Source organism: Tachysurus fulvidraco, chromosome 17, assembly GCF_022655615.1.
Source record: "Tachysurus fulvidraco isolate hzauxx_2018 chromosome 17, HZAU_PFXX_2.0, whole genome shotgun sequence".
Classification (NCBI taxonomy): Eukaryota; Metazoa; Chordata; class Actinopteri; order Siluriformes; family Bagridae; genus Tachysurus; species Tachysurus fulvidraco.
This window is the reverse complement of record NC_062534.1, coordinates 18,006,050-18,032,491: the sequence shown is the minus strand read 5'-3', so window position 1 is coordinate 18,032,491 and position 26,442 is coordinate 18,006,050. Positions and strand designations below refer to the sequence as shown.

At 41.4% G+C, this 26,442-nt stretch overlaps 1 protein-coding gene across 1 annotated transcript in view; it reads right to left on the bottom strand.

Annotated features, from left to right (window-relative positions):
- Positions 1-26,442, bottom strand: part of slit3 (slit homolog 3 (Drosophila)) — a 165,484-nt gene that overhangs the window by 132,112 nt on the left and 6,930 nt on the right. The window contains exons 2-4 of the mRNA XM_027135848.2: positions 20,373-20,444; positions 18,302-18,373; positions 14,873-14,944 (exon numbers count right to left, since the gene is read on the bottom strand). Of these exons, the coding sequence (XP_026991649.2) occupies positions 14,873-14,944; positions 18,302-18,373; positions 20,373-20,444 (216 nt within the window). The remainder of the gene's footprint in view (positions 1-14,872; positions 14,945-18,301; positions 18,374-20,372; positions 20,445-26,442) is intronic.

Genomic DNA, 26,442 nt, shown 5'->3' with positions numbered 1-26,442 from the left:
CAGCATGTAGATGGAAGAGCGAACTATTGGCTCCGAGACTGGAAATGAACCGTGGACCTCCCTTTTCCTTAAGGCACTATGTTAATAGACTTAAGTTAGGTAGAACATGGAGTCAATTAGAAAGTCAAGATTCTGAAGGGTTAATGATAGAGGCCACAGAAAGCAGAGAAGACCGCCGTGGCCATGTGACCATGCATGACCAGACTAGATCCCCCCGAGCGCAAATATACAGGCCAAATGGCTCACGGCTGGTGCTAATCGCCTGCAATTATTAATACTTACACAATTCAAAGCAGAAACAAAAGCATGGGGTTGAACAGGCCATGTTTGCTTCTCCAGAGGCAGATGAGGTCAGCTGAACCGCATGGGTAGAAAACACTTTGTGGATCAGGGTCAGCCGTGATTATTGAGCCTACCGTCTTCCATGCACCATTAAAGCCACATGGACCCTGTTCCCTAAAGCTTTCAAAGGTGTTCGCAAACACACACACAAATTCCCAAGATCTGGTGTGTATCTACATCTGCGTTTACCAAATAGACCAAATATAAGCCCGCTTGTATCCACTGGTAAATTCATGCCTGAATTACGCACACACACACACACACACACACACACACACACACACACACACACACACACACACACACACACACACACACACACACACACACATAAATTTACTACATGATTTATTTTCACACACTTTCAAAAACATCATCTAAAATGAAAGTGACCAGGCAACTTTCATGAAATAATACAACCATACGAAGCAGAAAGATCTGGATAGTGTTTGGTGGCACAGATGAAGCTACAAAGGAAGAATAATCGGTCTCATGTGTGCCATCGCGAGGCTCAAAGTCGAGGTATCGCTGGTAATAAGAAAGCAAATTCAAAATATGATGACTGAAGAGCACGAATGTGCCAAGTACGTGTTCCACTCAATCCCAATGCTTTAAGGGCAGGAAAGTCAGAGGGCGGTTTAGCTTCACATTTAGCTCAAGTTGTAAATATTTGGGTGGAGATGTTGAGTGACATTATGATGGCACGTCTCCTTAGCAGAGAGCTTAGCGGAAAGACGGAGTGCAGGACTGCCTCTCCTCACACCGCAGTTACTCAATGTTGAACTTCACCTAATAAAAGTCTCGCACACATCCTTCTCAGGGTTAGGAAGTTTTAAAAGGGAGATAATGTGACAGCAGATCCATTTTCTGCACTGAACAAAGCTCTATATTTTCCAAACCCCACTGGGACATGGTCACTTAACAAGCCTACACCTTCCCCACCCTGTACATCTCAATCGAGCTGTTTTTTTCCTTTGTGTTCTTACAGGACATCTCTGTGAAGAACAAGGAAAGCTTGTGTTTTCTGAGAAGCCTTAGCTAAGTTACAGCATTTTCCCAGCTTTTCCTAATTACACTGTCCTCAGTGGTGGGACGTGCAAAAAGAAGCTCACCTCCGTACAGCTTAAAGCAAGTTGAATTGATGCCTAAAACCTGTTTTCTTTGGCTAATAAGGTTATAACACTTGTCATCATTGAGAACTGGGAAATTAGCATGCTCTGTTTTCCCTTACATTACTTTTTTTTTCTGCTGCATGATTAATAGGTGCATGTAAATCCAATTTTCATTTGGGTGATGGGGGAAAAACACAGCGAGAAAAATAATGTGGTGATGTCAATATGCTATTCTGGAAGGTTAGATTCCCCTTGCAGGCAGTTCTCCATAGTAGCTCATACAGTACCCCCTGCTCCGAGTCTCCGGACAGCGAAGGAATCAGATGGACCTTTTCCACAACTATGCGGTGTGTTTTTCCCATTACACCCTCAGTTCGATACAACGTTCCCTTCTACATATAAGATATATACCAGATTGACCGTTGTTACACAACTTATGGGATTTCCACATTATTATTATTTTTTTTACCTCTCTCTCTCACCATATTGCCTTTATAGACCTTAAAATTCATAAAAAAATCATAGTCTTCTGCATATATAGAAAACAAGCCGTGTAGTTCGACTGCGATTTTATCCACTGTGTAAGAGCCAGGATGATATCTGACTAGTTTAAACAGACAGTTGTTGATTGCTGCAATTCACCCGTTGCTGTGAGGCATTTCCTTTAAGGCTCTAAAAGGAATAAACATCTAACATTTAGACTTGCTCCTTGTCTATTTCACAACAAAATACTGTAACTAATATAATCTTTTGTGATCAGACCAGTCGTCAGAGATAGACCAGATGTAAGCCTAACGCTGTTCTGTGTCTCTCCGACAGCAGGCGAAACATTGCAAATAAACCATATCTTCCATAAAGTGTGCTTTCACCGACCTTTGCTGCAAAATTTCTGGGAAATCTCTGCAACACGGAAATCTGTTGACATGCTACCAAAAAATGTAACCGATTTCTTCCTTTCCTTTTCATAAGCCTGTACTGATGCTCAGATCGACAAATAATCAGTTGGATTAACAGTAAAACATTTCCTTACGGTTTATAATAGGCCGTTGATTTTTAGGTGCAGCTAAATGCGGATATGTTAAAGTAACTTACATTCAATTACGTGTTTATTGGGAAGTCAGAAGAAACCACATGTATAAGGGAGAACATTTGAAACTTCACACTGACTCAGGACACTGTACATTGGTACTTTCCTTTACCAATGTACAGAGCAACTGTCTCATATGACTACATCCACGACATTTTACTATTACTTGCATTTACATTTACATTTACTTGCTCTTAATTGCTCTTATTCTTACATTTATCTCATTTATACAGCTGAGCAATTAAGGGATTAAGGGTTAAGGGATTAAGGGTTAAGGGCCTTGCTCAGAGGCCCAGGAGTGACAGCTTGGTGGCCCTGGGGTTTGAACTCACAACCTTCCGATCAGTAGTCCAACACCTTAACCACTGAGCCACCACATCACCACATATTCATTATAAATGTGTATTGGTCAGCACTGCTAATTATTGTACACCTCTGTCTTACACTGTTTGCACATAAGCACATTTTGTAGTACTGTGTAGTACTGTGCTTACTTCTGTGCTATCTCTTGTAGCACCACAGTCCTGGAGGAACGTTGTTTCATTTGACTATGTAACGCATCGGCTTTTTAAAGGTTGAAATGACAATAAAGCTTCTTGACTTGAAGTGTTTTGAGTACACTAGGTCACGGACTAAGAATACAAAGAGTCTAAAACTGTTGGGATGTAACATATCATTTTTAAGTGCTAGCTCATGAAAAGGCAGGTCTTTAGATATCTTTTAAAGATTGCCAGTGTCTGTTTGAACATCTAGGGGAAGTTCATTCCACCACCGGGGTGCCAGAACAGAGAAGAGTCTTGAGTTCCTTCTTTTTACCCCGAGAGACTGAAGGAGAATTTAGCATTGCTGGAGGATCTGAAGCAGCATGTGAAGCTGTATCTGTGAAGCGAGCAGCACTACCCGCTGCATCAGTTCAAACGATAGGTTTTGTTTCCGCTGTTATTATGGAACTAGAGTTTTTTTGTTATTGAGGTGAAATTCATCCAGCCTATTAGATCTTTCTTGGTAGCAATATTAGCACAACATTATTATTTACTGTAGTTCTTGACGCTACTGTTTACATAAGTTTTTCAATTAAACTCAAAAAAGGAAGTGATGACCTTGTGAGTGTGAGAATGCTTTTGACTCTCATGTCCCAGCAGCGCCGGGGATTATCTACCTCTGTGAAGATTCTATTCATTTGCCCTCCTTCGCTCTGTTTTTTGTTCACGCTGTTTGTATATTACTTTAAGCCGCTGTTGATAAAGATTCCTGCAGATAATACGAGGCTGTGTTATTCTGTTTCTGTTATTCCTTCCATGCGTAGCTATGTGAAGTCTGCTGCCTCAGCGGCCCATGCTATAATAAACTACCCGGGACTGAGGGCCTCGGCTCAGCTCTGCTCTCTCAATCCAAATGGCGTGGCTGTCACCACATGGTGATTCTCATCTTGTTGCCTGGCTTCAAACTCCAAGCAAAGCATATATTCCCTTCATATTTCTGTTCACGGAGCATGAACAGGACGATTCGACTTCCTTTGTGAAAAACAAGCAAGTGAAGAATGTCAGGACAATAGGACACACTGCTTTGTTGTATGGCTTATGTCTTTATAATTTCTGTTTTATTATGACACGCCCCTTTAATGACACCCGTGTGGTATACATAACGTGGCTCCACTCGTAAGCACAAAACCATTTATCTATAAAGTATGATAAAATGCATCGCTTTCGGTCAGCCGGTCCGTGAGGTCCTCGAACTTGGCTCTTTTGTCGATTTCTTCAACTCAGCCAGTCCCAATCCATCCATAAGTAAACACCAAGAACGCATCACACCCACCTCAGTTCATAACAGAACAGAAAAAAAACAACATACCACACACAGACAATTGCACATGCATACATTATATTCAAAGTCCTTGTGGGAGCCAGTTTGAAGTGCTGTGCCAAACAAAATGAACAGAATGTAACAATTTATCTGCACACTTCTCAGCTTTTCATTTTGTGAGGCAACTCTGACGTTCCCATGTATGTCATAGCGGCAGCAATGAGCCATGCATATTCAAGCAGCCGCCCGGGAGCACCAAGCCAGGCATTCTGACTGCATAACATCCAACCACCCAGCTCCAGGGTTCAGCCAAGTAACTCCTCACCGCTCGGTGGCCGGAATGACTAATAGATGCTAGAATATGTGAACTGGCTTTCTGGAGACGCACAGGGAGATAAAAGCGGAAAAACAACAACGAGGGAAACCAAGGAGAGGCGTCTGTTTCCACTTAGTTCCTCTAAGTTCCACAACATTCCCTATTGTTGCATGAAGGGGCCCGGCTGTGGGCAAAGTCTTCACATCTTAAAAAGAAGCTGTAATTAGCTAAGTGACAACTGTGTGTGGACTCAAAGCAAAGGAAGCTTACTAGTGAATCCTGTCAGTCAGCTTTCTCTCTCTCTCTCTCTCTCTAGCTCTCTCTGGCCCAAGTGGCTCGCGGCATGTGCTGTCTGGACTGTAAACCATGTCCGCTGTCTTGGCAAGAAGACCAGACGGCCTTTTCTGGGTGACTGGAGCATTAAAGAAACCTTCACATATTTGTCTGCTTGCCCAGTCCCTGGTTGTAGCAGGGTCACTTTGTTTTAGCTAAAAAATGACGCAAAGAGACCTTGTCACACTTTCACCACGGACTGTCCTGCCTGAGAGAAACCCCACGCCAGCCAGGGTTCCAACGCCGCCAATTCGCACATCCTTGCAAACAGAGCAGCACGCAACAAATGTGCTGGCCCGTCAGAATTCCTCCTCGCCCTCATGTGAAAGGCAACAGCACTGCTAGCAGGAGGGAGAAATCCAGTCAGGACGAAGACTGCGGGTTTAACTGCGCTTTTGTTTGTTTTTCTTGCCTTGATCCTAGATGCGCAATTTCATGCACTGAAAAAAGCGCACATTCCTCAAGATCACTTTTGTGTTTAAGCTCACACTTGCAAAAACAATCAGCGTGACCAAAAGTTCCAGTAAGGTTGCTGGCGAGCCGGAGGGCTTAAGCGGTTTAACAAACCTGAGGAAATCTTAAACCTAAACAATATCACAATTCTTAACATATGCAAGTCTAATGTACACAATCCTCCTTCAATCCTGATACCTCGAAATGCGGTTTAGATCGGGAATTAAAATTAAAGCACAGCCTCTGTGTAACCTTACACCGTACGCTAATAAGTGCCATGCGGCACGTCAAGCACGAATATACAAGAAATAAACCCAGATTTCAGCTCAACATTCCAGAGCCAGTGCCTGAAGGCAGTTAATCAGAAGTATTATTAATAGATTTCTGAGCTCAGCAAAACAGACTAAGTGACCGACCGCAGAAAAGATGTAGTGAAAACAAGAGAGAAACAGACAGAAAAAATGTTATATACATTATCGACAGAGTTATATGACAGTATATGTCAGTTTTTTCCCATACTCTATCTGTACCAAGAACAACAAAAAGGTTAGTGGTGGGATTGAAACAATACACATCCTTGATTGATCTAGAGTCGAGTCGTGGTACATATCAGATACTGAAAAACACTAAACATCAGCTAGTTACAATCATTTTTCTAGTAGATACTCTGGTACTTCAATCTTAAAGAAAATTGCTATCTAAACAGATCTAGTTCCAGTTCGCTGGTTGTTTCTGTCCAAAATCTTTTTACCGGAGGCTGAAAACATAGAAATTAGGCCTGTTTTGGGGTGACTGTGCTCAGCATATCTTCGACATACAGTATCATACTCCATCGTAGTGGTTAATGGCTCATATAAAAGTTTACGCTCAAGGATCTAAGAATTTGTAGTTGTTCATAAATATTTCTTTTTTTTTTTACCTAACCTGCTTAAGGCAAAATATTCATAGAAAAATGCCATTTTTTTCCACACAAATGTTTCTCTCTAAAGTAAATGATGATATCAAACCCATTTCTGCTCTATGAGATGCCCCAAGTGTTTATTCGTAAGTATCTACAACTTTATGGAGTTATCTTCAACCACTAAAATTTTGTGTAAGTTTATCCAACAGAGGGGAAAAAAAACAAATGTCTCACACTGATCGCCAACAGCTTCCTGACTCATTTTATATCAGAATTGCAGCCATAAATTCATTTGTTTACACTGATTGAAAATATCTGATATCTGTCAATTCCTAATGTACTGGTAAGATGGGTTAAAGCTATGATAAAAGTAGAACCAAACCATTGGGTTTCTTGTTGTTAGCAAAAATGTTGTTAGCCAACATTGGGAACCAAGAAGAACCTGCAGGTAGAGAGTCTTCAAAATTCAGTTTTATTTGAACAGAACTTTTAATCCAAAAGTTCATTTGCAGAAATCCGCTTACAGGCCTAGACTGAGCCGTAACAAGCAAGCCTGAGGTGAAAGTGGAATTGAAACTTCCGATTTTAAAACCAGCTTTATATTCGTTCCGTACTTAGCTATTGGCAATAATGCCTGCTCAGTCATTTCAGCATAGTATTGATTGTCTCAATGTATGAATTTGTGTTTTCTTATATTATTTATCTCATTGTTGTATTTATCTTATATTATTGATATAATTTCAAGCCAGTTATATGAATCAAAGCCAATCAGTTAAGATTCGCATTAGTCATTCATTTTCATTTTCTACTGCTTATCCGAACTTCTCAGGTCTCGGGGAGCCTGTGCCTATCTCAGGCATCAATGGGCATCAAGGCACCATTGGGCATGGGTTGGCACCCTGGACGGAGTGCCAAGCCATCGCAGGCACTCACACACACACACACACTCTCATTCACTCACACACACTCACGCATTACGGACAATTTTCCAGAGAAGCCAGTCAACCTACCATGCATGTCTTTGGACCGGGGGAGGAAACCGGAGTACCCGGAGGAAACCCCCGAGGCACGGGGAGAACATGCAAACTCCACACACGCAAGGCGGAGGTGGGAATCGAACCCCCAACCCTGGAGGTGTGAGGCAAACGTGCTAGCCACTAAGCCACCGTGTCCCCAGATTCACATTAGTGAATTCTTGAATTCTTTATGTTCTTGTATTTTCATGAACACCAAATTCAGCTTGATAAATAAAACTGATTATCTCAATGGTTTCCATTAAAAATGATTTCTGATTCAAAGTTCAGCTGAAGCTCCTCCTTTATTGTTGTTAGCATTTATCATTTAATTATTTAGCACCGAATGACAAATCATGTCACTAACTCAAAGCCTGCTAAAGACTCTTACTTTCACAGCAACTGTGAGCTATGTAGCTAACCAGACATGTGTGCAAAGGGCATACAGGCAGTTCTGGATTTGGATTAGTAAAGTCCTGAGTGGTAAGTGACGAAAAACGAGAGGAATACTGCATGACACAGTGAAGAAAAAGTGAGTGTGCACATTCATTACAGTGCATTCCTCATGGACCTTTGAAACATGTGCAAGCAGTTCTGCCCATTTAAATCCAATTACGATCTGGACCGGTTGTCATGGGAACTACCTGTGATAAACACCCCAGAGTGTAATGGCTCCAAACTATTTCCCAAATTATAGGCGCCCTCAATCAACATGCCGCATTAGGCCTTGTCTCCTGTTGCTGCCCATGGTGGGGGTAGGGGACACTTTTGTCACAGGACACACTTGTTCTTTCTATCAGACCTACAAGTTGGACCAGCTTAAACCCTGAAAAAATTCCCTGCCAGCCAACTAAGGCAAATACTGTCTGCAGACAAAACAGGTATCTCATGCCTAATATTTCCTTCATGCATCCATATAATTTGCTCTACATGCAATGTCGTCTTGTTCGACCTCAGGCCAGGGTTCCACTTTAAAATTCTACAACTGTAGATAAATCCTTTAATGGACCATTAAAGACATCAGTGTACTTTTAATATACTCCCTGAGACGCAGTTTGAGTTTCATTACATCTCTCTTTCTCTTTCTCAACCTCCTCCACTGTAGACATTTTCACAACCCAGCTAATCCACTGCAAAAATGTCCAAGATCCAAGAGTCCATTCAGGTTGTCTACACAGGGGATTTGGAAGAACAAAGATGGAAGTCCCCTCTAGAGTGTGGTTACCTGATTGTCTGGAAACAATACTGGGGGTAATGGCTAAATATTTAGATAAACTTTACAACCATAGAAATGTCACTCAAGCTACCTGACACAGCCAACCTGAAACTTAAAGCTCAACCACTTGCAATTGTACGAGAAAAAAAAACCTGGAGACTGATTAGTAATTACTGCTAGATAATATTTATTTGAGATATTTTACTGAAAAATGTATTAAAGCATAGACAAGTTTCTGAGCTAAAGAAAGTGACCCATACTCAGAACTTGTTCTCTGCATTTATCCCATTCAAAGTGCACACACACAGCAGTGAACACACACACACACACACACACACACACACACACACACACACACACACACACACACACACACACACACACACACACACACACACACACACACACACACACACACACACACACACACCGTGAACACACACCCGGAGCAGTGGGCAGCTCAAGGGCACCTCAGTCGTGGTATTGCCGAACCGAGACTCGAACCCACAACCTTGGGGTTAGGAGTCAGGCTCTCTAACCATTAGGCCACGACTTCCCCAAAAAGAAAAACAGGTAAAAAAAAAAAATATATATATATATATAAGCAGTATATTAAATCTAAAATGTTATTTTTTTACATATACATGTACACATATATCTATACATATGTGTACATATGGATGTGTAGATAGATAGATAGATAGATAGATAGATAGATAGATAGATAGATAGATAGATAGATAGATAGATAGATAGATAGATAGATCACACACACACACACACCGTGAACACACACCCGGAGCAGACACACACACACACCGTGAACACACACCCGGACCACAACCTTGGGGTTAGGAGTCAGGCTCTCTAACCATTAGGCCACGACTTCCCCAAAAAGAAAAACAGGTAAAAAAAAAATAAAATAAATATATATATATATATATAAGCAGTGTATTAAATCTAAAATGTTATTTTTATATATAGATATAGTATATATCTATACATATTTATATGTGGATGTGTAGATAGATAGATAGATAGATAGATAGATAGATAGATAGATAGATAGATAGATAGATAGATAGATAGATAGATAGATAGAGAATAACGTTTTAGTTTTAACCATTTATTTTAAAAATACAAATAATTATTTGTCAATAAAAATATATCGTATAATAATAATTAACATTCATTGTAGTAACCAGATAGGAAACTAATCTGATACTGAGGCTGTTGCCAGCAAAAAATAGTGGATCAGATATGGAAGAAAACGTGAGCCCAGATTGAATAACAAATCTAGCTTGAAATATCAGCTAATTGCTTGTAGCACAAGGAGATAAAGCAGGTTAAAGTGTTTCAGGCAATAACAACAGTGGCCGCAGCTATTCAGCAAAACAACTGTGTGTTCGTTGCTCTCATTTCAGCAGTGTGGAACTTGGTGCTAAAATAACTGTGGGGGTTTTTTTTGGAAGAGATTTTGTTTTTGGAACTGGAAATGTTTGCATATAAAAAGACTCGATTGTATTTACACTTTATTTCATTTATTTAGTTTTCTGTTTGAAAGAGTTTAACTGAATAAATGTGCACTTTTCTACGAGTCAGCGTTTTAGTTATGCTTTCTTTCCCCATACGTTATAAGTGCCGCAGTTAATAATAATAATAAAAAAAAAAAATCATAATAAAGCTGAGAAGTTTTTGAACTGATGGCTTCACTACTGGTATTAGATAAGAAACTGTGGTATCGTGCTTTCTCTAGTTATAATATAATAAGGTTATAATAAGTATATAATGAGCCTTTTAAAACACTTAAGTGATACAATTTCTCATTCTAACATTGTAGGGGAAAAAACAACAGTATAAACACACAGCTTGGACTAGAAAACACATTTGACACAAGCACAAAGTCACACAGGGGTGACTGGGATTTTTTTATTTTTTTTTTGGATGGGGGATTTCTTGCTTTGTCTTTTAACCGCTCTGTCTTTTGTCTCTCACTGTAGATACACTGCTAGGAGGAAGTTTAGGTCTGAGCATCTGGTTAACTAATTACAAACGCAATAAAACATGTTCAGGTCATTTGTAGTAATCTGCCGTTGTTTAACCAAATCTAATCAGAGGTTTATCCTGCATGTTTTCTCCTTCATCTCACACTTATCTTTTATTCCTTTGCTCTGTTTGCAGGTTCTGCAGAGATGAACAGACCTCACATGAGCACTGAGAGCACATGGACCATCAGCTCGACCAGCACCAGTTGTAAGCACACAAACTGAGGTCCAGCTGTGTGAGCAGTGCATCCTCTAGAACACTGGGTGGCTCTGTGGGCCCCACACCATGCGTTCGATTCACAAACATACACACGCTTGCATAAATATGCTATTCGGGCATGCAGGCATATCAAAGAGTACAATCCCCTGAGCCAAAATTCTCATGTACGTCCAGCTCAAGAAGAACTACAGACTCAGAGATGTCCAAACAGCTCAGACAGAGAGGATAAGATTTAAACCTAGCTGGGGAACATATAACAAAATCTGGGCCAGGAACAAATGGAACAAATGCTAACAATGGAAAAATACCTTTAAAAAAAAAAAACTCCCTTGAACTTTAACAAAGCAGATCTCTCGGTGCCTGAGAGCTTGGATGCAGAAACAATGCTGGATGAGATTACACTTATTTCCAACACCTGAGAGAGAGGTTACACATCCATAAAAATATTCCGGCTTTGACAGCCTGGGTCAAATCCAAGCTCATCCGCCTTGTAGCCAGCTGAATTCTAAAAGGAAGAGATGTTAATGATATTCAGATCCACTACCTAAACACTTCCTCTACCTACATGCTTTGCCTCTATTTGGAAAGCGAAATAGCTTCCATGTGTGTGTTTCTATTTTAGTGCATGTTATGTACATATAAACATTCTATAAAATACCTTGTTTTACTTCTAGTTCTGTGTTCTAGTGCATTCACTACAAGGAGGTGTTACGGTATAGAAGTGCTAGAAATTTTGGCTACTGAGTCGCCCCACACGTTTATATTAACCTCTAAGCTATAACGTTTATGGTCATAGGTTGTGCCTAGGTGAAAAAAATGTTGGTTGAATTCCAGAACTGAACATTTGATAAGTGTAAACAGCTTCATTTATTCCTACAGAGGAAACAAAGGAAAAATGCTCATGCCAGCACATTTATTTCACTCTGCTTATTGACTTGGTTTCCTGAAAGCTGACAGGGTTAAGCAGCTGCCATTGACGATCTGAAGTCCGGGTGAACAGGGACTAACAAATTGACAGCTCTCCCATTAGAGAATAACTGAAAATACAGAAAAAAACACTTTACTCTCTCCTCCTTAGTCTTATCAGCTCCCCTGCAGCTTCCAAAAAAGCTAGTTGATTACTAAGAAAAAGAAAAAAAACATTTTTTGATGAGCTCCTTGGATACATTTGGCTATCCCTCTGTGCTTTCGAAGTCTTGAGAGCTTATATTTATCTAAATATGACTTCGGAGTAAATCACTAAGCTGTCTGGCCTTTAAAAACCAAGCCCTATTTTGGACGGCGTTTGGCTGGATACAGGGAGGCTTAGTTTCCCTGAAAACAATCCGTGGGCCGCTGAGCCACATCTCAATGGTTTATTCGCTTGAGAAACGCTGCATTATTAGGCAGCTATTGCGGCCACTAAAACACACTCCTTTACACGGCAATATACAATTACTGTAATTATCATGTAAATACTAGTACTGCTGGTGCATCTAGTTCTTGCGCTAAAGATATATTAGTGTGTAAAGAGGTAATTACATTTGGAATTGAGTAAAACATCAGTTGTAATTATGTATTTTGGAAAGTGCTGATGAGAGATTCATTGTGCTAGCTAGGTGGCGGAGTCACATGTATACGATGCAGGCTGGATTCAAATGCTTGGGTTTTTTTGAAGTACTCAGAAAGTCAAGCCCTGCTTCCCATCTGGAGTTCAAAGCTCCGAGCCAGGAGAGGCGCAAACCACCCGAACGAGACTCCGCCCCACATGGTGGGGGGGGCTGATTTGTTTCTAATAAATAAGTGCTGTGAAAAGAAAACAAACTTGCCAAGGTGGGGGCTGACAAGTGGAGAAAACACAATAGCTGGGGATACAAAAACAGATCGCCGCCAAATATTCTCAGAAGCAAAAGCACAAACGAGCCAGAAGGAAGCTGGCCTGAGCCCAGACCCTTATGGCCGTGCAGGCGTCAGGCAAACTTCAGGCCTGATCAATCAAAAACTGCCATGAGAGGCGATCATTATGCCCTGACAGGCTAACTGCTCGCCTCCGCCAGAATAATTGAGTCCAGAAAATTAAAGAGAAAGTGAGAGCTCGGAATTGACCGAAGGAGGATTCCCCATGCGCTACGCACCCATTTTGCCCTAAATCACAACAATCACAAGCAACCTGAGCCCAACATAACGACAGGGGTGGAGCTCTGTAGTTCTTCCTGACTGAAATACCCCATGCTCGAACCTAACCAGCACTTTGGGGCCCGACTCCACACAGGAAGAGAAGTTAATATGGAAGCTTGCTCTGCTCCACCATTAATAAATAGAAGCAGGCATGCTCATGGCTGAGCTCTCGTTCTTCATTTGCTTCCCATTATCCATCGGTATGGAGGTATGAGTGAGTAGGGGTGGGAGGAGGAATCTTTGGAAGCCGAACCAAACCAACTCCATGCGCAGCATGTGTGTGCGTGTCAGAGTTTGTGAGGACGTGTGCGTGTGTAAAAAGCAAATATCTTGGCCTGCACTGTGCAGAGTCTATAACTCCAACCACACACTTTCCTTCCAGGCAGAGCAGAGAGCAGCGCTACACTCACTGACCACAAATGAAGCATGCCGGCTGTCGTGACCCTATGACGGCCACTGTTTCTCCTTTGCTGCCTCCCACAGTCCCGACCTGTCTCACAACACCTGGGTCTGCCACACTGGGGTCTCCCTCACCCACCCAGACCACCAAGATTCCGCTTCCTCTCACCTCAGGCCTGTCTTTCAGGCACAACAAGCCTGTTACCTTTCTCTGACCCCTGCTAGAAGAAGCAGGAGTTGGTTGCTTTTTCTAGCCCTGTCCTGATCTGAACATGTTCATTCGTGTTGCTAAATCCAGAATTAATACCTGAGGGTTTTTAATGGGAAGGTTAGAGGTAACTACATTCATTTCACAGCACCGCCGAGCCTAACCAAATGTGACAAAGTTACAAGCCTCCCAGAAAACTTCCTCGGGCTTGAACAGCCCTCGTTACCAAAAGTCTACTGTAGGTTGCCAAAGAAAAGAATTTAAAAAAAAAGAGCATCAAACGGTGTAATTTAAATAATGGGGCGCGGATAAGAAATAAGGGGATTTAGCATGTATGGCAATCGTTCATAGTTTCCACTCCTTTACAACAGCCTGAGAGAACACTTATTAAATTGTGATAAATAAGAACATCGCTGCCAATAATGCTTTATGAAACTGCTGGAAACAGAAAGAAAATAAAACCATCATGCCTGCCGATGTAGCTTCTGTAAAGGCTCGGCTATCCACCGAAGAAATATTAAAAGCTGCACGATGGGGCCTGTCTTTAAACCCGAGTTGTGATCGTTGTTATCATCCATGTGTCGAACTTCATCGCAAATCTTGTGCTCTGGAGTGTGATGGCATCAATAAGATCTTACTAGAGCGGGATAAACAGGGGCAAAATGACCTCTGAACCTAAGTGCTACTCACGGAAGGTGCTAGAGAATTTAAAAAGCCCCAGAGTGGCTCACGTGTCACATATACCTCCGATAATACAGAGGACCCCAAAATCAACACTTACAAAACGTAACCCCTGTCCTGACTCCAGGCTAGCCTGAGCAATTTCTCTTCAATAAGGATCGTAAATTTGTAAATAAAGACTTCCCTGGCAGTTAGAATTGAAACTCTGTGTCGCTTGACCCCTGTGCTCAAAGCTGGAGCAGGAAAATTAAATTCAGCAACGGGAATCCGGTCTGTCCAAGCAAAACATTCCCTGCAACACACCTTCACCACACTGCGAGTAACACAGAACGGAGCCGTGTTACATTACGCCTGCCCGGGCCCTCGGCCTGTATAAAAGAGCCACATCTGGAGTAGGAAAACCACAGCAAATAACAAAATCCTGTTCTTATGACGTCCTCTTTAAACAGCATTGTGGAGAAAGCCAAATATTTGACTGAGCTCCCGCCCAGGACAATGATCAAAATTAAGACAGCGGGGTAAGTTTGACCGCTGTTTTGATTTGTCTTTTTTTCCAAGCTGGAATATCAAAGAAACATAGACTTACAGGCGGACCAGCTTGGGTGTGGACTGGAATAGCAGCTCCGGCAGAACCTGCAGCCGGTTCCGGTTCAGACGCCTGTGAAGAGAGAGAGAGAGAGAGAGAGAGAGAGAGAGAGAGAGAGAGAGAGAGAGAAAGAGAGAGAGAGAGAAAAAGAAAGAGAAAAGGAGTGAGCTAGAGTGCAAGAAAAGGACGAGAGTCAGTGTGGTCAAAACAAATGAGAAATGTAACGCAAGACAAGCATTAAAGGCATTGAGGAACAGTGTGGGAACAACCTTTTAGAAAACATAGATGTGTGTGTGTGTGTGTGTGTGTGTGTGTGTGTGTGTGTGTGTGTGTGTGTGTGTGTGTGTGTAGGGGGTTGGTTTTGTGGAATGACTGATGGAACATGAGCGTGCTTGAGATGGAAGAGGAGCGTGAGAGGCACAGACAGAACTCAGGACTGTTTGACGTTGCACACAGACAGAAAGCGGATACACACAAACATCTGCCCTGGCACTAAAAAAAAGAGATCAATGAGAAGACAGGGCAAATATAAACGCTACTCAGGCACACCAATCAATCTTGATGATTAGAGCAATCAGCCAGGTCAACCCAGCCACAGAGCCCAGGAACATGGAAACTGGCCCACGGCAGCAGCATGGGGTCAGGGATCACAGCTGCGCTGAGGCTGCTGGGAAATGGGATGTGTTCCACAGAAGATGGCCCAGGTTATCTCCTGCAGCAAGCCATAAAAAGCCGTTATCCCTCACATGAGCCTCCGCAGACTTACGACTTTCATCAGACGACCCTTACAGAGGGGTTGAATCAAAGGACAAGGGGATAATAGTGACCCAGGGGTCATAGGACCAGGATGAGTTGGAGGAATGGTTCTGGCATCTGTACACTATTTTACTCCATCCAGCATCATGACATCAGCAGATGCTAAGGAATAAGGATTCTCTAGCTGAGTTATATCAGGTTTCCGTACTGTCCCTTAAGTCTTAACCCCTACGTTCTCGAGTTAGGCTTGACTAGTGACGCGACAGCATTGTAGAGCCTTTTAAGGCTATGAGACAAATTTGACTCTGTGAAGTAAGCTTTGATGCCAAAGAAGGTTTGCCCAGTGTCGACATTTGATTCTTGCCAAACTGCAGTTTGGGCCCATAAATCTAAACCTGCGTATGCAATCAAAAACCGCACAACCTTAAAAATGACGTCGCTCGGTTTAGGCTGTCTAAGACTGTCTCGAGATTTTCTTCTGAGAAAACAAATTAACGCTGATGTTCCAGTACATTGCCAGCATCTTATTATGTTATCATGTGAATAAAGGCTGCTTCAAATACAATCACTGGGCCTCATTTATCAACCCGAACACAAACGACTTTTATTCATAAATCATTTGCAGGAACATTTACACAAGAGATGTGGTTTCCATGAAAAAACAGTTCGTTTGGGGGAAAGAAAATTTACATCCTACAGTATAAGATTGTGCAAATGTATATATTTAAGGACTCACTAATGTGAACCGCAACTGCTGTTCCTAAAATTTGTATAACTGCCAATTTACTGTAAGTTTATATGCAGATTATAGTGTCAAGTTGAATAGAATATTCATTTTGAAACAGCACACGCAAATCATGATGAAAATGTATTAACATACATACGAGTATGTGCATGTAAGACAGCCAGAGTTTCCAAAATCTGATGGGATTTTTTTTTAGTTCGGTTTGTCCTACACAGACTTTACTAAAAGGTTCATCAATCAAGCTCGGTATGAAGCTCCTGGTTACAAAATTCCACGTGACTACATATGGTTATAGAAGGGAAATTATTTTTAATCACACTCTCTGGTGTCACCCAGCTGAGAATGGCTTCTCTTTTGAGTCTGGTTCCTCTCCAGGATTTTCCTGAGAAAACTGAACTAAATATGTTACATCTGGGGGGCACGGTGGCTTAGTGGTTAGCACGTTTGCCTCACACCTCCAGGGTTGGGGATTCGATTCCCGCCTCCGCCTTGTGTGTGTAGAGTTTGCATGTCCTCCCCGTGCCTCGGGGGTTTCCTCCGGGTACTCCGGTTTCCTCCCCCGGTCCAAAGACATGCATGGTAGGTTGATTGGCATCTCTGGAAAAATTGTCCGTAGTGTGTGAGTGTGTGAGTGAATGAGTGTGAGTGTGCCCTGCGATGGGTTGGCACTCCGTCCAGGGTGTATCCTGCCTTGATGCCCGATGACGCCGGAGATAGGCACAGGCTCCCCGTGACCCGAGAAGTTTGGATAAGCGGTAGTGAATGAATGAATGAATGAATGAATGAATGAATATTACATCTGAGGACCTACATGGCTACACTGGTTATGGACATGATGTTGAGCCACAGTCACATTGTTCAGATCAGATCAGTGAAGAAAAGTGAAGGCTTTAAAAAAAAAAAAAAGGTAAAATTCCTACCGTGTATAACAAGCAGAGGAATGTGTGGTGTTAAACCCGGACAAACACAAGGGCTAGGAAGCAGATGAGCACTAAGTGTTTTCAGGGTTGGTCAACAAACTCACACATGGCTGCTTACTGCAGTGAAGGCAGATGCTCGTCTGATTTGCTTTTCCTAACCACACTGACGATGAGTAACGGTTTTACTTAAATTCTGACAGAGCCATACACAACCTCAACAATTCACACACAAACTCTGAAAATCACTGACAAGCCAGTCCCCAGACAGCTGTGTCGCTTTCCCTGACCTTGTCCATCTGTAGAAATGGCCTGACTGTTTGGTTTGACCTGGTGGTCGACTTCTCCAGGAGGTGTTAAGATTCGCACCGGCGAGAGCAAATGGAAGTCTGTCTCATGGCAGGGAGCAAATAAGGATGCTGTCTTGTTTTGCACTTGAAATAAAAGTTACCTTAAAAAAGGTTCACAGCTTTAGAAACATTAACCCTTGTATGTGGTGCAGGTCTGTGGGACCCATACTCATAAACATCGAGAGGTTTGAAAAATTTTGCTTCCTTGTAAATTTGTTGATTTTTTCCCCACACATAACTTGAGTAAATTTGATTTTCTTTTTTTTAAATTACATTTTATTAAAAAAAACAACAACAAAAAACGAGTAGCACCTTATTAATTAAAAAAAAGTGATGTAATAAAGATAAAGGGCAAAATATTAACCATATATGCTGTTTATATTGCTTGTAATTGGGATGAAGTAAACATCTGTAGAGTATTTTAACATAAAATTTTGGATTGTGTTGAATTTAAAACCCAAAAAAATGCAGCGGGTCACCAGACAGACACACGGACACTGGCTGAGTAACAGATATATACGAACAACATACAAGGGTTAAAGGTGACAGAATGTATGGTCATACAGAATCCTTTATGTGTGAAAAATAAATAGAAATCAAATCGAGGGGTTGAGTTCAAATGTTTTTGTCGTGTATTAAGAATTTTGACGCTTATACTTACAGCCTCTCCAGCTGTTTGAGGTCCTGGAATGCTCCTCTTTCAATCACACTGATCTGATTGTTCTCCAAATGTCTGTGGAGGAAGAACACTTGTGTTATCCGATCCAAGATCCAATCTTCAACTACGACACAATAATTACTCGCTTTAAAAAAACAAACCCAACAGATTATCGACTACATTTATGGCATTTGGCAGACACAGCTAACCAGAGCGACTTACATTTATCTCTTTTTATATGTCTGAGTGGGAGTTAAGAGATAAGAGCCTTTGTCAAGGGCCCAAAAAAGTGGCTGTGGGACTTTACATAGCCCAGCATATTATCTACTGTACTGAGCTGAGTTATCCTGTATTGATTTGTGACTATTGATCAATGACTTTTGCATAAAAGTCCCCCTAACTTTGTCTCGACACGACACTCGACATCAGGCTTACCCTCGTTTCGTCAGGATCTTGATTTATCTCTGATCGTGACAGGAATGTGATCGTGATGTCAGACACGCCTGTGAGGTCCTGGCATGTAGGTTCGGTTTGCCCCTTTACTCTGAACACCATGTCATGTTACAGGGCCCCTAAAGATTTCCAGATGCATTACAAAGGCACTACATCTCTACGGCCAATTCTTGTTTAGATTTGCGTCTGTCTGAATTAGAGCCAACATGCAGTGACATGCATGGGAAGCCCCAGCAGTCTGCCACTGACTGATACTCGAGCACAACTAAAAGGCAAATCAGGCAGCGGTGGACTAAAATATCCCGAGCCTCTAATTTGGAGCTTTGCTTCGGCCTTTTAAAGAAAATGTTTATACACAAGACTTTTTTTTTTTTTCCTCAGAGAGAGATGACACAGTAGGTAGAGACAGATCTGTAGCTCAGATGTGGTGTGGTGTAGATAAAATAAAATGTTTTATGCGCCAGATGGAGCAAAAATTTCTATTCGTTAACTTTTCATCTGCAACAACTGCATTCTTTGTTGATAACAAAACATATCTTAGAGCGTATGCCTCAAATGAGGCTAAGAACTGAATTAGATTCTGGCTTATTCATACAAATGGGGGATCAATCTCCTGCTGCTTTATGTATTGGCATTAAAAGTCATTTCATTCAATCCCCTCCAGATGGGCTTTGTTGAGCGGTGAGGAATAATAGATGTTTCTTTTGCTTCGATTCTCACTCACTCGCCTTTGACGGTTTTGAAGTGTACTCTAGAAACATATGGGACACAGGCAAACACCTAGGCTTCACAGGGATGAAGAAAGGAGATGAAGGAGGAGAACAGGGGACTTTCTGCTTTAAAGCCTGAGCTAACACATATGGTATTTGCAAAGTACGTTGTGTTGTTCTTGCCTTTGGTGCTAACTAGGTGAAAGTCTTATGGGAGACTCTGGGTCTGCACACCAGGATTTACCCTTTAAGGCTTCAGCTGCGAACGTGTGTGAAGGCTTGACTCACGTTATCAGATAGAGGGGATCACGGTACCAGGGTTCCAGACCGATAAGGGGGAGTGAGGCTTCCCAGGGGTCAGTGCAGAGCTGTTAGCTTTTAAAGATAGTCTTTGCCAGCCTGCCTCCACTTGTCATCATTCATTCATTTCTGTTTTTTTTTTTCATGTTTATTTTTACCTAAATGCCACTCCGGCTTTACAGGCCCGTCCTCGGGAGTTCGGTAGCACAGAGAACTCAATGATTGAAGTCATTAAGCTCCTAACACACTCGCTCTGGCAGTGCGCCACCAACTAGACAAACCCGAGTGCGCTGCATGGCATGGCGAGACCAGCCATAAGGTGTTTATTTTAGTTCAGCACGGTGGATGTGTAAAGTGCGCACTTCCGTGTCTCCCAGACTTCAGTACAAGTTTTAAGCATGACTGAACATGATACAGTAACTTCACGCTCGGCAGAGACGTTCATGTCCAATGTGTCTGACTGACTCAGATTAAACATCTGTATGCTATATTATGATGTGTGCTACATAGTAATCCTTTCCTGTACCACAATTGGGACACGTAGAAGGTTTTGACAGTTTCACGCTTCAGGATTGAGGAGATTTTAAAGTCTTGTGATGTGAAAAGCTTACAGAACTCTGAGGTTTTTCAGTCCAGAAAAGTCCACCTTGGTGATTCGTGTGATGTTATTCCTGTCCAGGTCTCTGTTAGAAAAAGAGGGAAAAAGAAAGAAAGATTAATTATCCTGTCCATCACACTTATTACAAACACAGTATAATCACAGTGCACTCTCTTTCTATGATGCTCGTAGTCTAGACCTCCAGATGCTTGAATGTTTATGTATTCGGACGCCAGAGTTTGTCAGGACACATTACTGCTCCTCTGTGGATGTCCGGTTCTGAAAGAACTGCACAAAACCGAGCTCTGGTTTCTGCTTTGTAGAAACCCTGCCAAAGGCAAGATCCTTTTCTCAACAGACATCCACTAAGCCACCTTGCCTCCCATCAGAGATGAGCAATAAAACATTTTCATTTTGATCCATTTCCTCTAAATAATACAGATACTAATTCCTTTTGATTTGATTTCTTCAGATGGAGGCTTGGTTTGAAGTAGGGGTGTGTGATGTGGCAAAGTATTGCTCATATTCTGATACTGATGACAGACGATAAACAATACGTATAAACATTTAGATTGACTGACAAACCACTAACAAACCAGTGGAGCCATGTTACTGAAAAATACTGGTTATGTCCACAAGTCGCAGTATTTAACAAAGACAATGCTGTTAGTCAAATGTTGTTGTTACCCTTCAGCTGCTCCCTGTTTGGGGTCACCACAGAGGACCATCTGATCAGCATATTTTGATTTGGCACTTTTTTTAAAAAACACCAGATGCCCTTCCTGACACAACCGTCCCTTCCCGGGCTTTGGACCAACACTCAGCGTTAACCCCCTCATTGGCTGGGTCGATTCCCTGGCCTGGAATAAAACCCAAGCCACGGTGTCGTGAGCACAGAAACTTGCAGCTGAACCACCAGAAAATTTCACAATGCTGAATATCAACTAACCTGTCAAAATGTATGTGTGTGTGTTGCGTCTGTGTGTGTGTGTGTGTGTGTGTGTGTGTGTGTGTGTGTGTGTGTGTGTGTGTGTGTGTGTGTGTGTGTGTTGCGTCTGTGTGTGTGTGTGTGTGTGTGTTGCGTCTGTGTGTGTGTGTGTGTGTGTGTGTGTGTGTGTGTGTGTGTGTGTGTGTGTGTGTGTGTGTGTGTGTGTGTGTGCGTCTGTGTGTGTGTGTGTGTGTGTGTGTGTGTGTGTTGCGTCTGTGTGTGTGTGTGTGTGTGTGTGTGTGTGTGTTGCCATGCAATGGACTATCCAGGGTGTATCTTCTACCCCAGGTCATGGCCATTATAAAATAGTTTGATTAATTAAGTAGTTTGATTGTTAAATAAATGAATAAATAAATGAATAAATAAGTGAATGATAATAGAGTTACAAAAAGCACTAGCACCTCACTATATCCGTGACACACAATAAATAAAAAAGTTCAACATGATCTAAAAATATTCAATATTTCAATCTCAACATTTATTATTTTTTCATAGTTTTGTACCTCCTATAGGCTAAACAAGACATTTTGCCGGTCATTAACTAAAATGATGTGTTTCTACATACAGGCAAATAGATAATATTATAGGACAAAGACATACAGCAAATGAAATAGAACAATATATACTCAGGATTGTGCTTGCTTACTAGACAGAGGAAGAGAACAATGTTTAGATCGATTACATGGTGTAGCTGAGGAGGATAAGACAGTATAAACATTGTGTCTATGCACTATCCAGCAATTTAACTACAAAAAAATCCTGAGCCCGGTAGCATCACTCAGGAAACTCTGACGTTGGTACCTACATTCCCAGTAAGCTGTTTTCCCATCATGCCAACGTTAGTAGAAGATGAAAGAGTACAATAGATTTGCTAATGTATATGTTTATAGAATCCATATGTTTACACATAGATTTACTTGTAGAAAAGAAACGTCAGAAACAACACAGATCAATGCTTTGGATCGATGCGGCCATCCGCCGTTCCGACGCCAACCCACGCTCGGTCACGCGCAGGAACGTCCTGAGCAAAAACAGAACGATCTGTTCTACCCATCACCACCAGCGATGTGCGGCGTTCAAACACACTTGCATGGCATCAATCATACTGCTCTTGTTTTTAATTACAAGCCACAAAACAAGCCAGATGATTTGTCAGTCATGACTGTGTCGGGCATTGCAGATGGTTTGGTGCAGTAGTAGTAGTATATATATATATATACATATATATATATAAAAACGAGAGATTATATACTGTTATTCTTCTACAGTTCTTTAAGTTTCTGAGAAATCGGCTTTTGGAGGCTGGGAGTTCTCTTGTTTCCATGCAATTACCTTATCTATATTTGTACTACATCTACAAATGTATATACTGAAGATAAAGATGTACTTGGGCCTGTAAAAACATTGTGCACTGAAGATCCTATGGACCACAGTGTAGGAATCAGAACACACACACACACACACACACACACACACACACACACACACACACACACACACACACACACACACACACACACACACACACATAAGCATAGTGGCCGTATCTCCAGTTGGCCCAGTGTGGTTCACATAATATAAATAAACATTTATAAATCTGATTTAAAGGCATATTGAATTTCAAAAGACTTCCCCAACTCCACAAAACGCACATCAGGGGCACTAATATGAGCCATATTTTAGACATATTATAGCACACAGGCACTGAGGAGACTTGACATACACTAACAAAATCTCCTCCTCTCTCCCCCTCTTATTGTACCTCTATCCAATCCCCCTCTCTCTCTCTCTCTGTCTCTGTCTCTCTCTCTCTCTCTCTCTCTCTCAATGTATATCCTTCTCTCCCCCCATACATCCATACTCTATATCAGCCGAGCCAAAAACAGATCTCAAATGCCCCAGAACGACGACGTCTAGCAATGTAGGTTTTAACAAAACACACGAGCTACTCAGGAAAAGGCTTATGAATGGAAACGTGGACACAGGCATATCCATCATTTTTGGCTATAAAAAAAACAAAAAAAACCTCATAGTGCATTATGGGTAATCTGTACTTGTAAATCCTTAAGTTTGTTAGCTCTAGTGGGGTGTTCAGAGAGGTACACCAAAGAGAACGTGTACCACAAATGAATGATTTAGGGCTTGTTATGAAATAATTCTTCATTTTAAATCCAAGTTTCTTTCTGTTGTTATTCCTGTTCATCTTTAATCCTTAAATTCTCAGCGTGTGATTCGGTTATTTAACATAAATCATACCGTACTATAAACTACGCTTTGCAATTCAAACTAATAGTAAAGAGATATAGTTCTGGAAGTTTAATATGCTATGCCAATCAGCCCTGTCTTTTTTCCTAAAGATATTGAATCTGTCTTAAAAAAAAAAAAAAAAAGAAGTGAGTTTTAACCAGTACTATCATTCGCCATTCCTGTCCTAGCCATTCATTTACTTCCTCTCACCAGCTCCGAGTGATGAATCTAAAAGCTTTATCTTTCCTGCCTCCTTTTCTAAACTGCCCTCTCTGCTAATCCAGCCATCCTTCTCTCTGTCACTACGCTACACTATATGTTCAACAACCCGGGGAGTTAAGCGAAGAACTGCCACAACTGAACCCTGAAGTCACTTTGACAAGCTGGAGGTCAGAGATAAAGCTGCCCCACCGTTTGGCTTTTGTTCTCATTCATATTGTTCTAGAAGGGATAAAGTGACAAGCAGAATGGCAGGTTGCTCTGCACTTAACAGTGAATTCCCCCTGAGGCTGAACACCCACATGAAGTTATTAAAGCAGCAGCAGGATAAATGTACACCATTGTGAACCTGCATGCAGCATGACCTAAATTTGCTTTAGATCTCACACGGCATTTACAGTATATAGAAAAGAAAGCAGTGCGAATGTGAATTGATCTGCGGTATGAATGTGATTCATCCACAAGATCCCTTAAACCCGTAAAGTCATGGCAGAAGAATGTTTATGAAAACACCGGCCTCTATACGATCCACACTTTGCGGCGTTGCGATGCGTTTCCCGCCGCAATCTAATGTTATTTCCTTTAAAGACGGCGCGTCTGGTCCGCAAGAAGCAGATAGGTATGCTCCATTTCCTCTGCAAAGCTTCGGAACACTGTTTGGAATCCTAATTGATTTGCTCGTCTTGAGTTTGGACTGCCCCGCCGAGTGGTTTTCATCTGCGGAATATTCCGGCTCTGGCAAGATGCGAGGCGACCGCACTCTAAACCGCGTACAGTCGAGTTTATTCAAACGATTTTAGTAATTTCATTACCTTGAGTCCTTTCAGCTTCATGTACTTATTTTATTTAAAAGCAGAAAGAAGAAGAAGAAGAAGGTCAAAAGTACAATCGTTTCAATTCGTTGCTCTTTGTATTTGTTAAAATTGTTAGTTAAGCTAATATTCTAAACGGTTACTGGTGATATCATTCGGTCCGTAATAAAACATGGACCTGCAGTAAGTTATTTTATAAAACACAAACAGACCTCCAACAACGCATTTAGGAGTAACTGATAAGGATTTACATCAACATGTTTGTTGGGATGATGTCTACCAGGGATTTAACCGAATACGAACAGATTGTTCATAATGAACTGATAACGTGTTTCAAATGAAAACAAATTCAAATATGAGGAATAGTGACATTATTCATGTGGGGTTTTTTTTTTTCGCCCTACAAGAAAAAACCATTCACATTCAGACTCAGGGTGCGAATTGTGACTAGGAACCCAGAGGATAAAAAAAAGATCATACCAAATATACAATTATTAAGCCTTAAGGCGTTTATCTTATTATTTATAAGATTTTGTCATTTTTTGTTTTTTTTTCCCAGATCATTTTGCTTCTTTACAAATATTAGCTTTAAAGCTTTAAAATATCAAAAAAAAAATGCCTAGAAATAAATTAAATAATCTTTTAAATTTGTTTTATGTAATCTTTTAATAGCAACTAATTCATTTGGACTATATTCAACATGTGTTGGAGTGTAAATCCCCAAAACTGCACAAAAAAGACTTGAAAGTAGCTCAAAAGTTCTGGCACCAGACAAGTGAGACTCGTGTTTCTTCTTTTTCGTAGTCTTTCCATAGGAGACAAGTTAACAGTGGTGCACACACATTTTGGATTTATTTACAAAGTCGATGCTCCATTTATCCAGCGCACACCACATAGAGCTGCCCACAGAGCGGCATGTGTCTACTGGGGTCTCCGAAATACAATCATTTCATTTATTTAAAATTTCTTTCTTTTATGCTGAATGATTTGTGTCATTCTTAAAGGACCAAACTGTTTATTTACTACAAGAACTTTTTCCTGCAAGTTCATAAAGGTGCGATAATGTGATACCATGATGACTGAAAGCACAGCCTTTTCTAGAAGATTCTGTTAACCTCCTATAACCTTCCTAAATGATTTTCCAGTTCTGATTTCGTATACAGACACGAATATTAAGAACGCTCAACAAACGCAGATACCGATAGCGGCTTTGCGTGACAGCTTTACTGTCTACCTTCAATTAAACAGTCACTTCTCAATGGATTCTTAATGAAGACAAAAGAGGAAGCTTTGTGAGCACGTGCAGCTGTGTTTTAATATGATTCGTATCAACCCTTTGTATTCTGGGCAGTTGAACACCTACCGCAAAGCTCTCCTGCGTTCGCGACACACTATTTGTCTAAGATCTTGTTGCAGTAGATGGCATCTTGCTCGCAGGCTTGTTTGTTCGCACTTGTATAAGATCAAATAAAGCGGTTTATTACCCCACCTTAGACGAAATAAAAGATCGGCCCCCTCGTCTTTCATCCGCCAGCAGCAGAGCGTCATATGGTCACCACACGTCTCCACTGGGCATAAGTTCTTAAGGACACTACAGTACAATAACTACGGCTGTTCTGCACAGCATCACTGCTGTCTACACCATCCGTGCCAACATTTGGTTCGAGTTTTGAAAGTTCAGCAAAGCTAAAAAGATTTTGCTTTGTACCTTTCACAGTTTTCTAAAACAACACAAAGCTTTTTAAATCATCAGTGTGAGAGATCGTATCGCAGTTCAACGAGAAAAGCATCTACATCATCAGAACCTTTGGCAGACA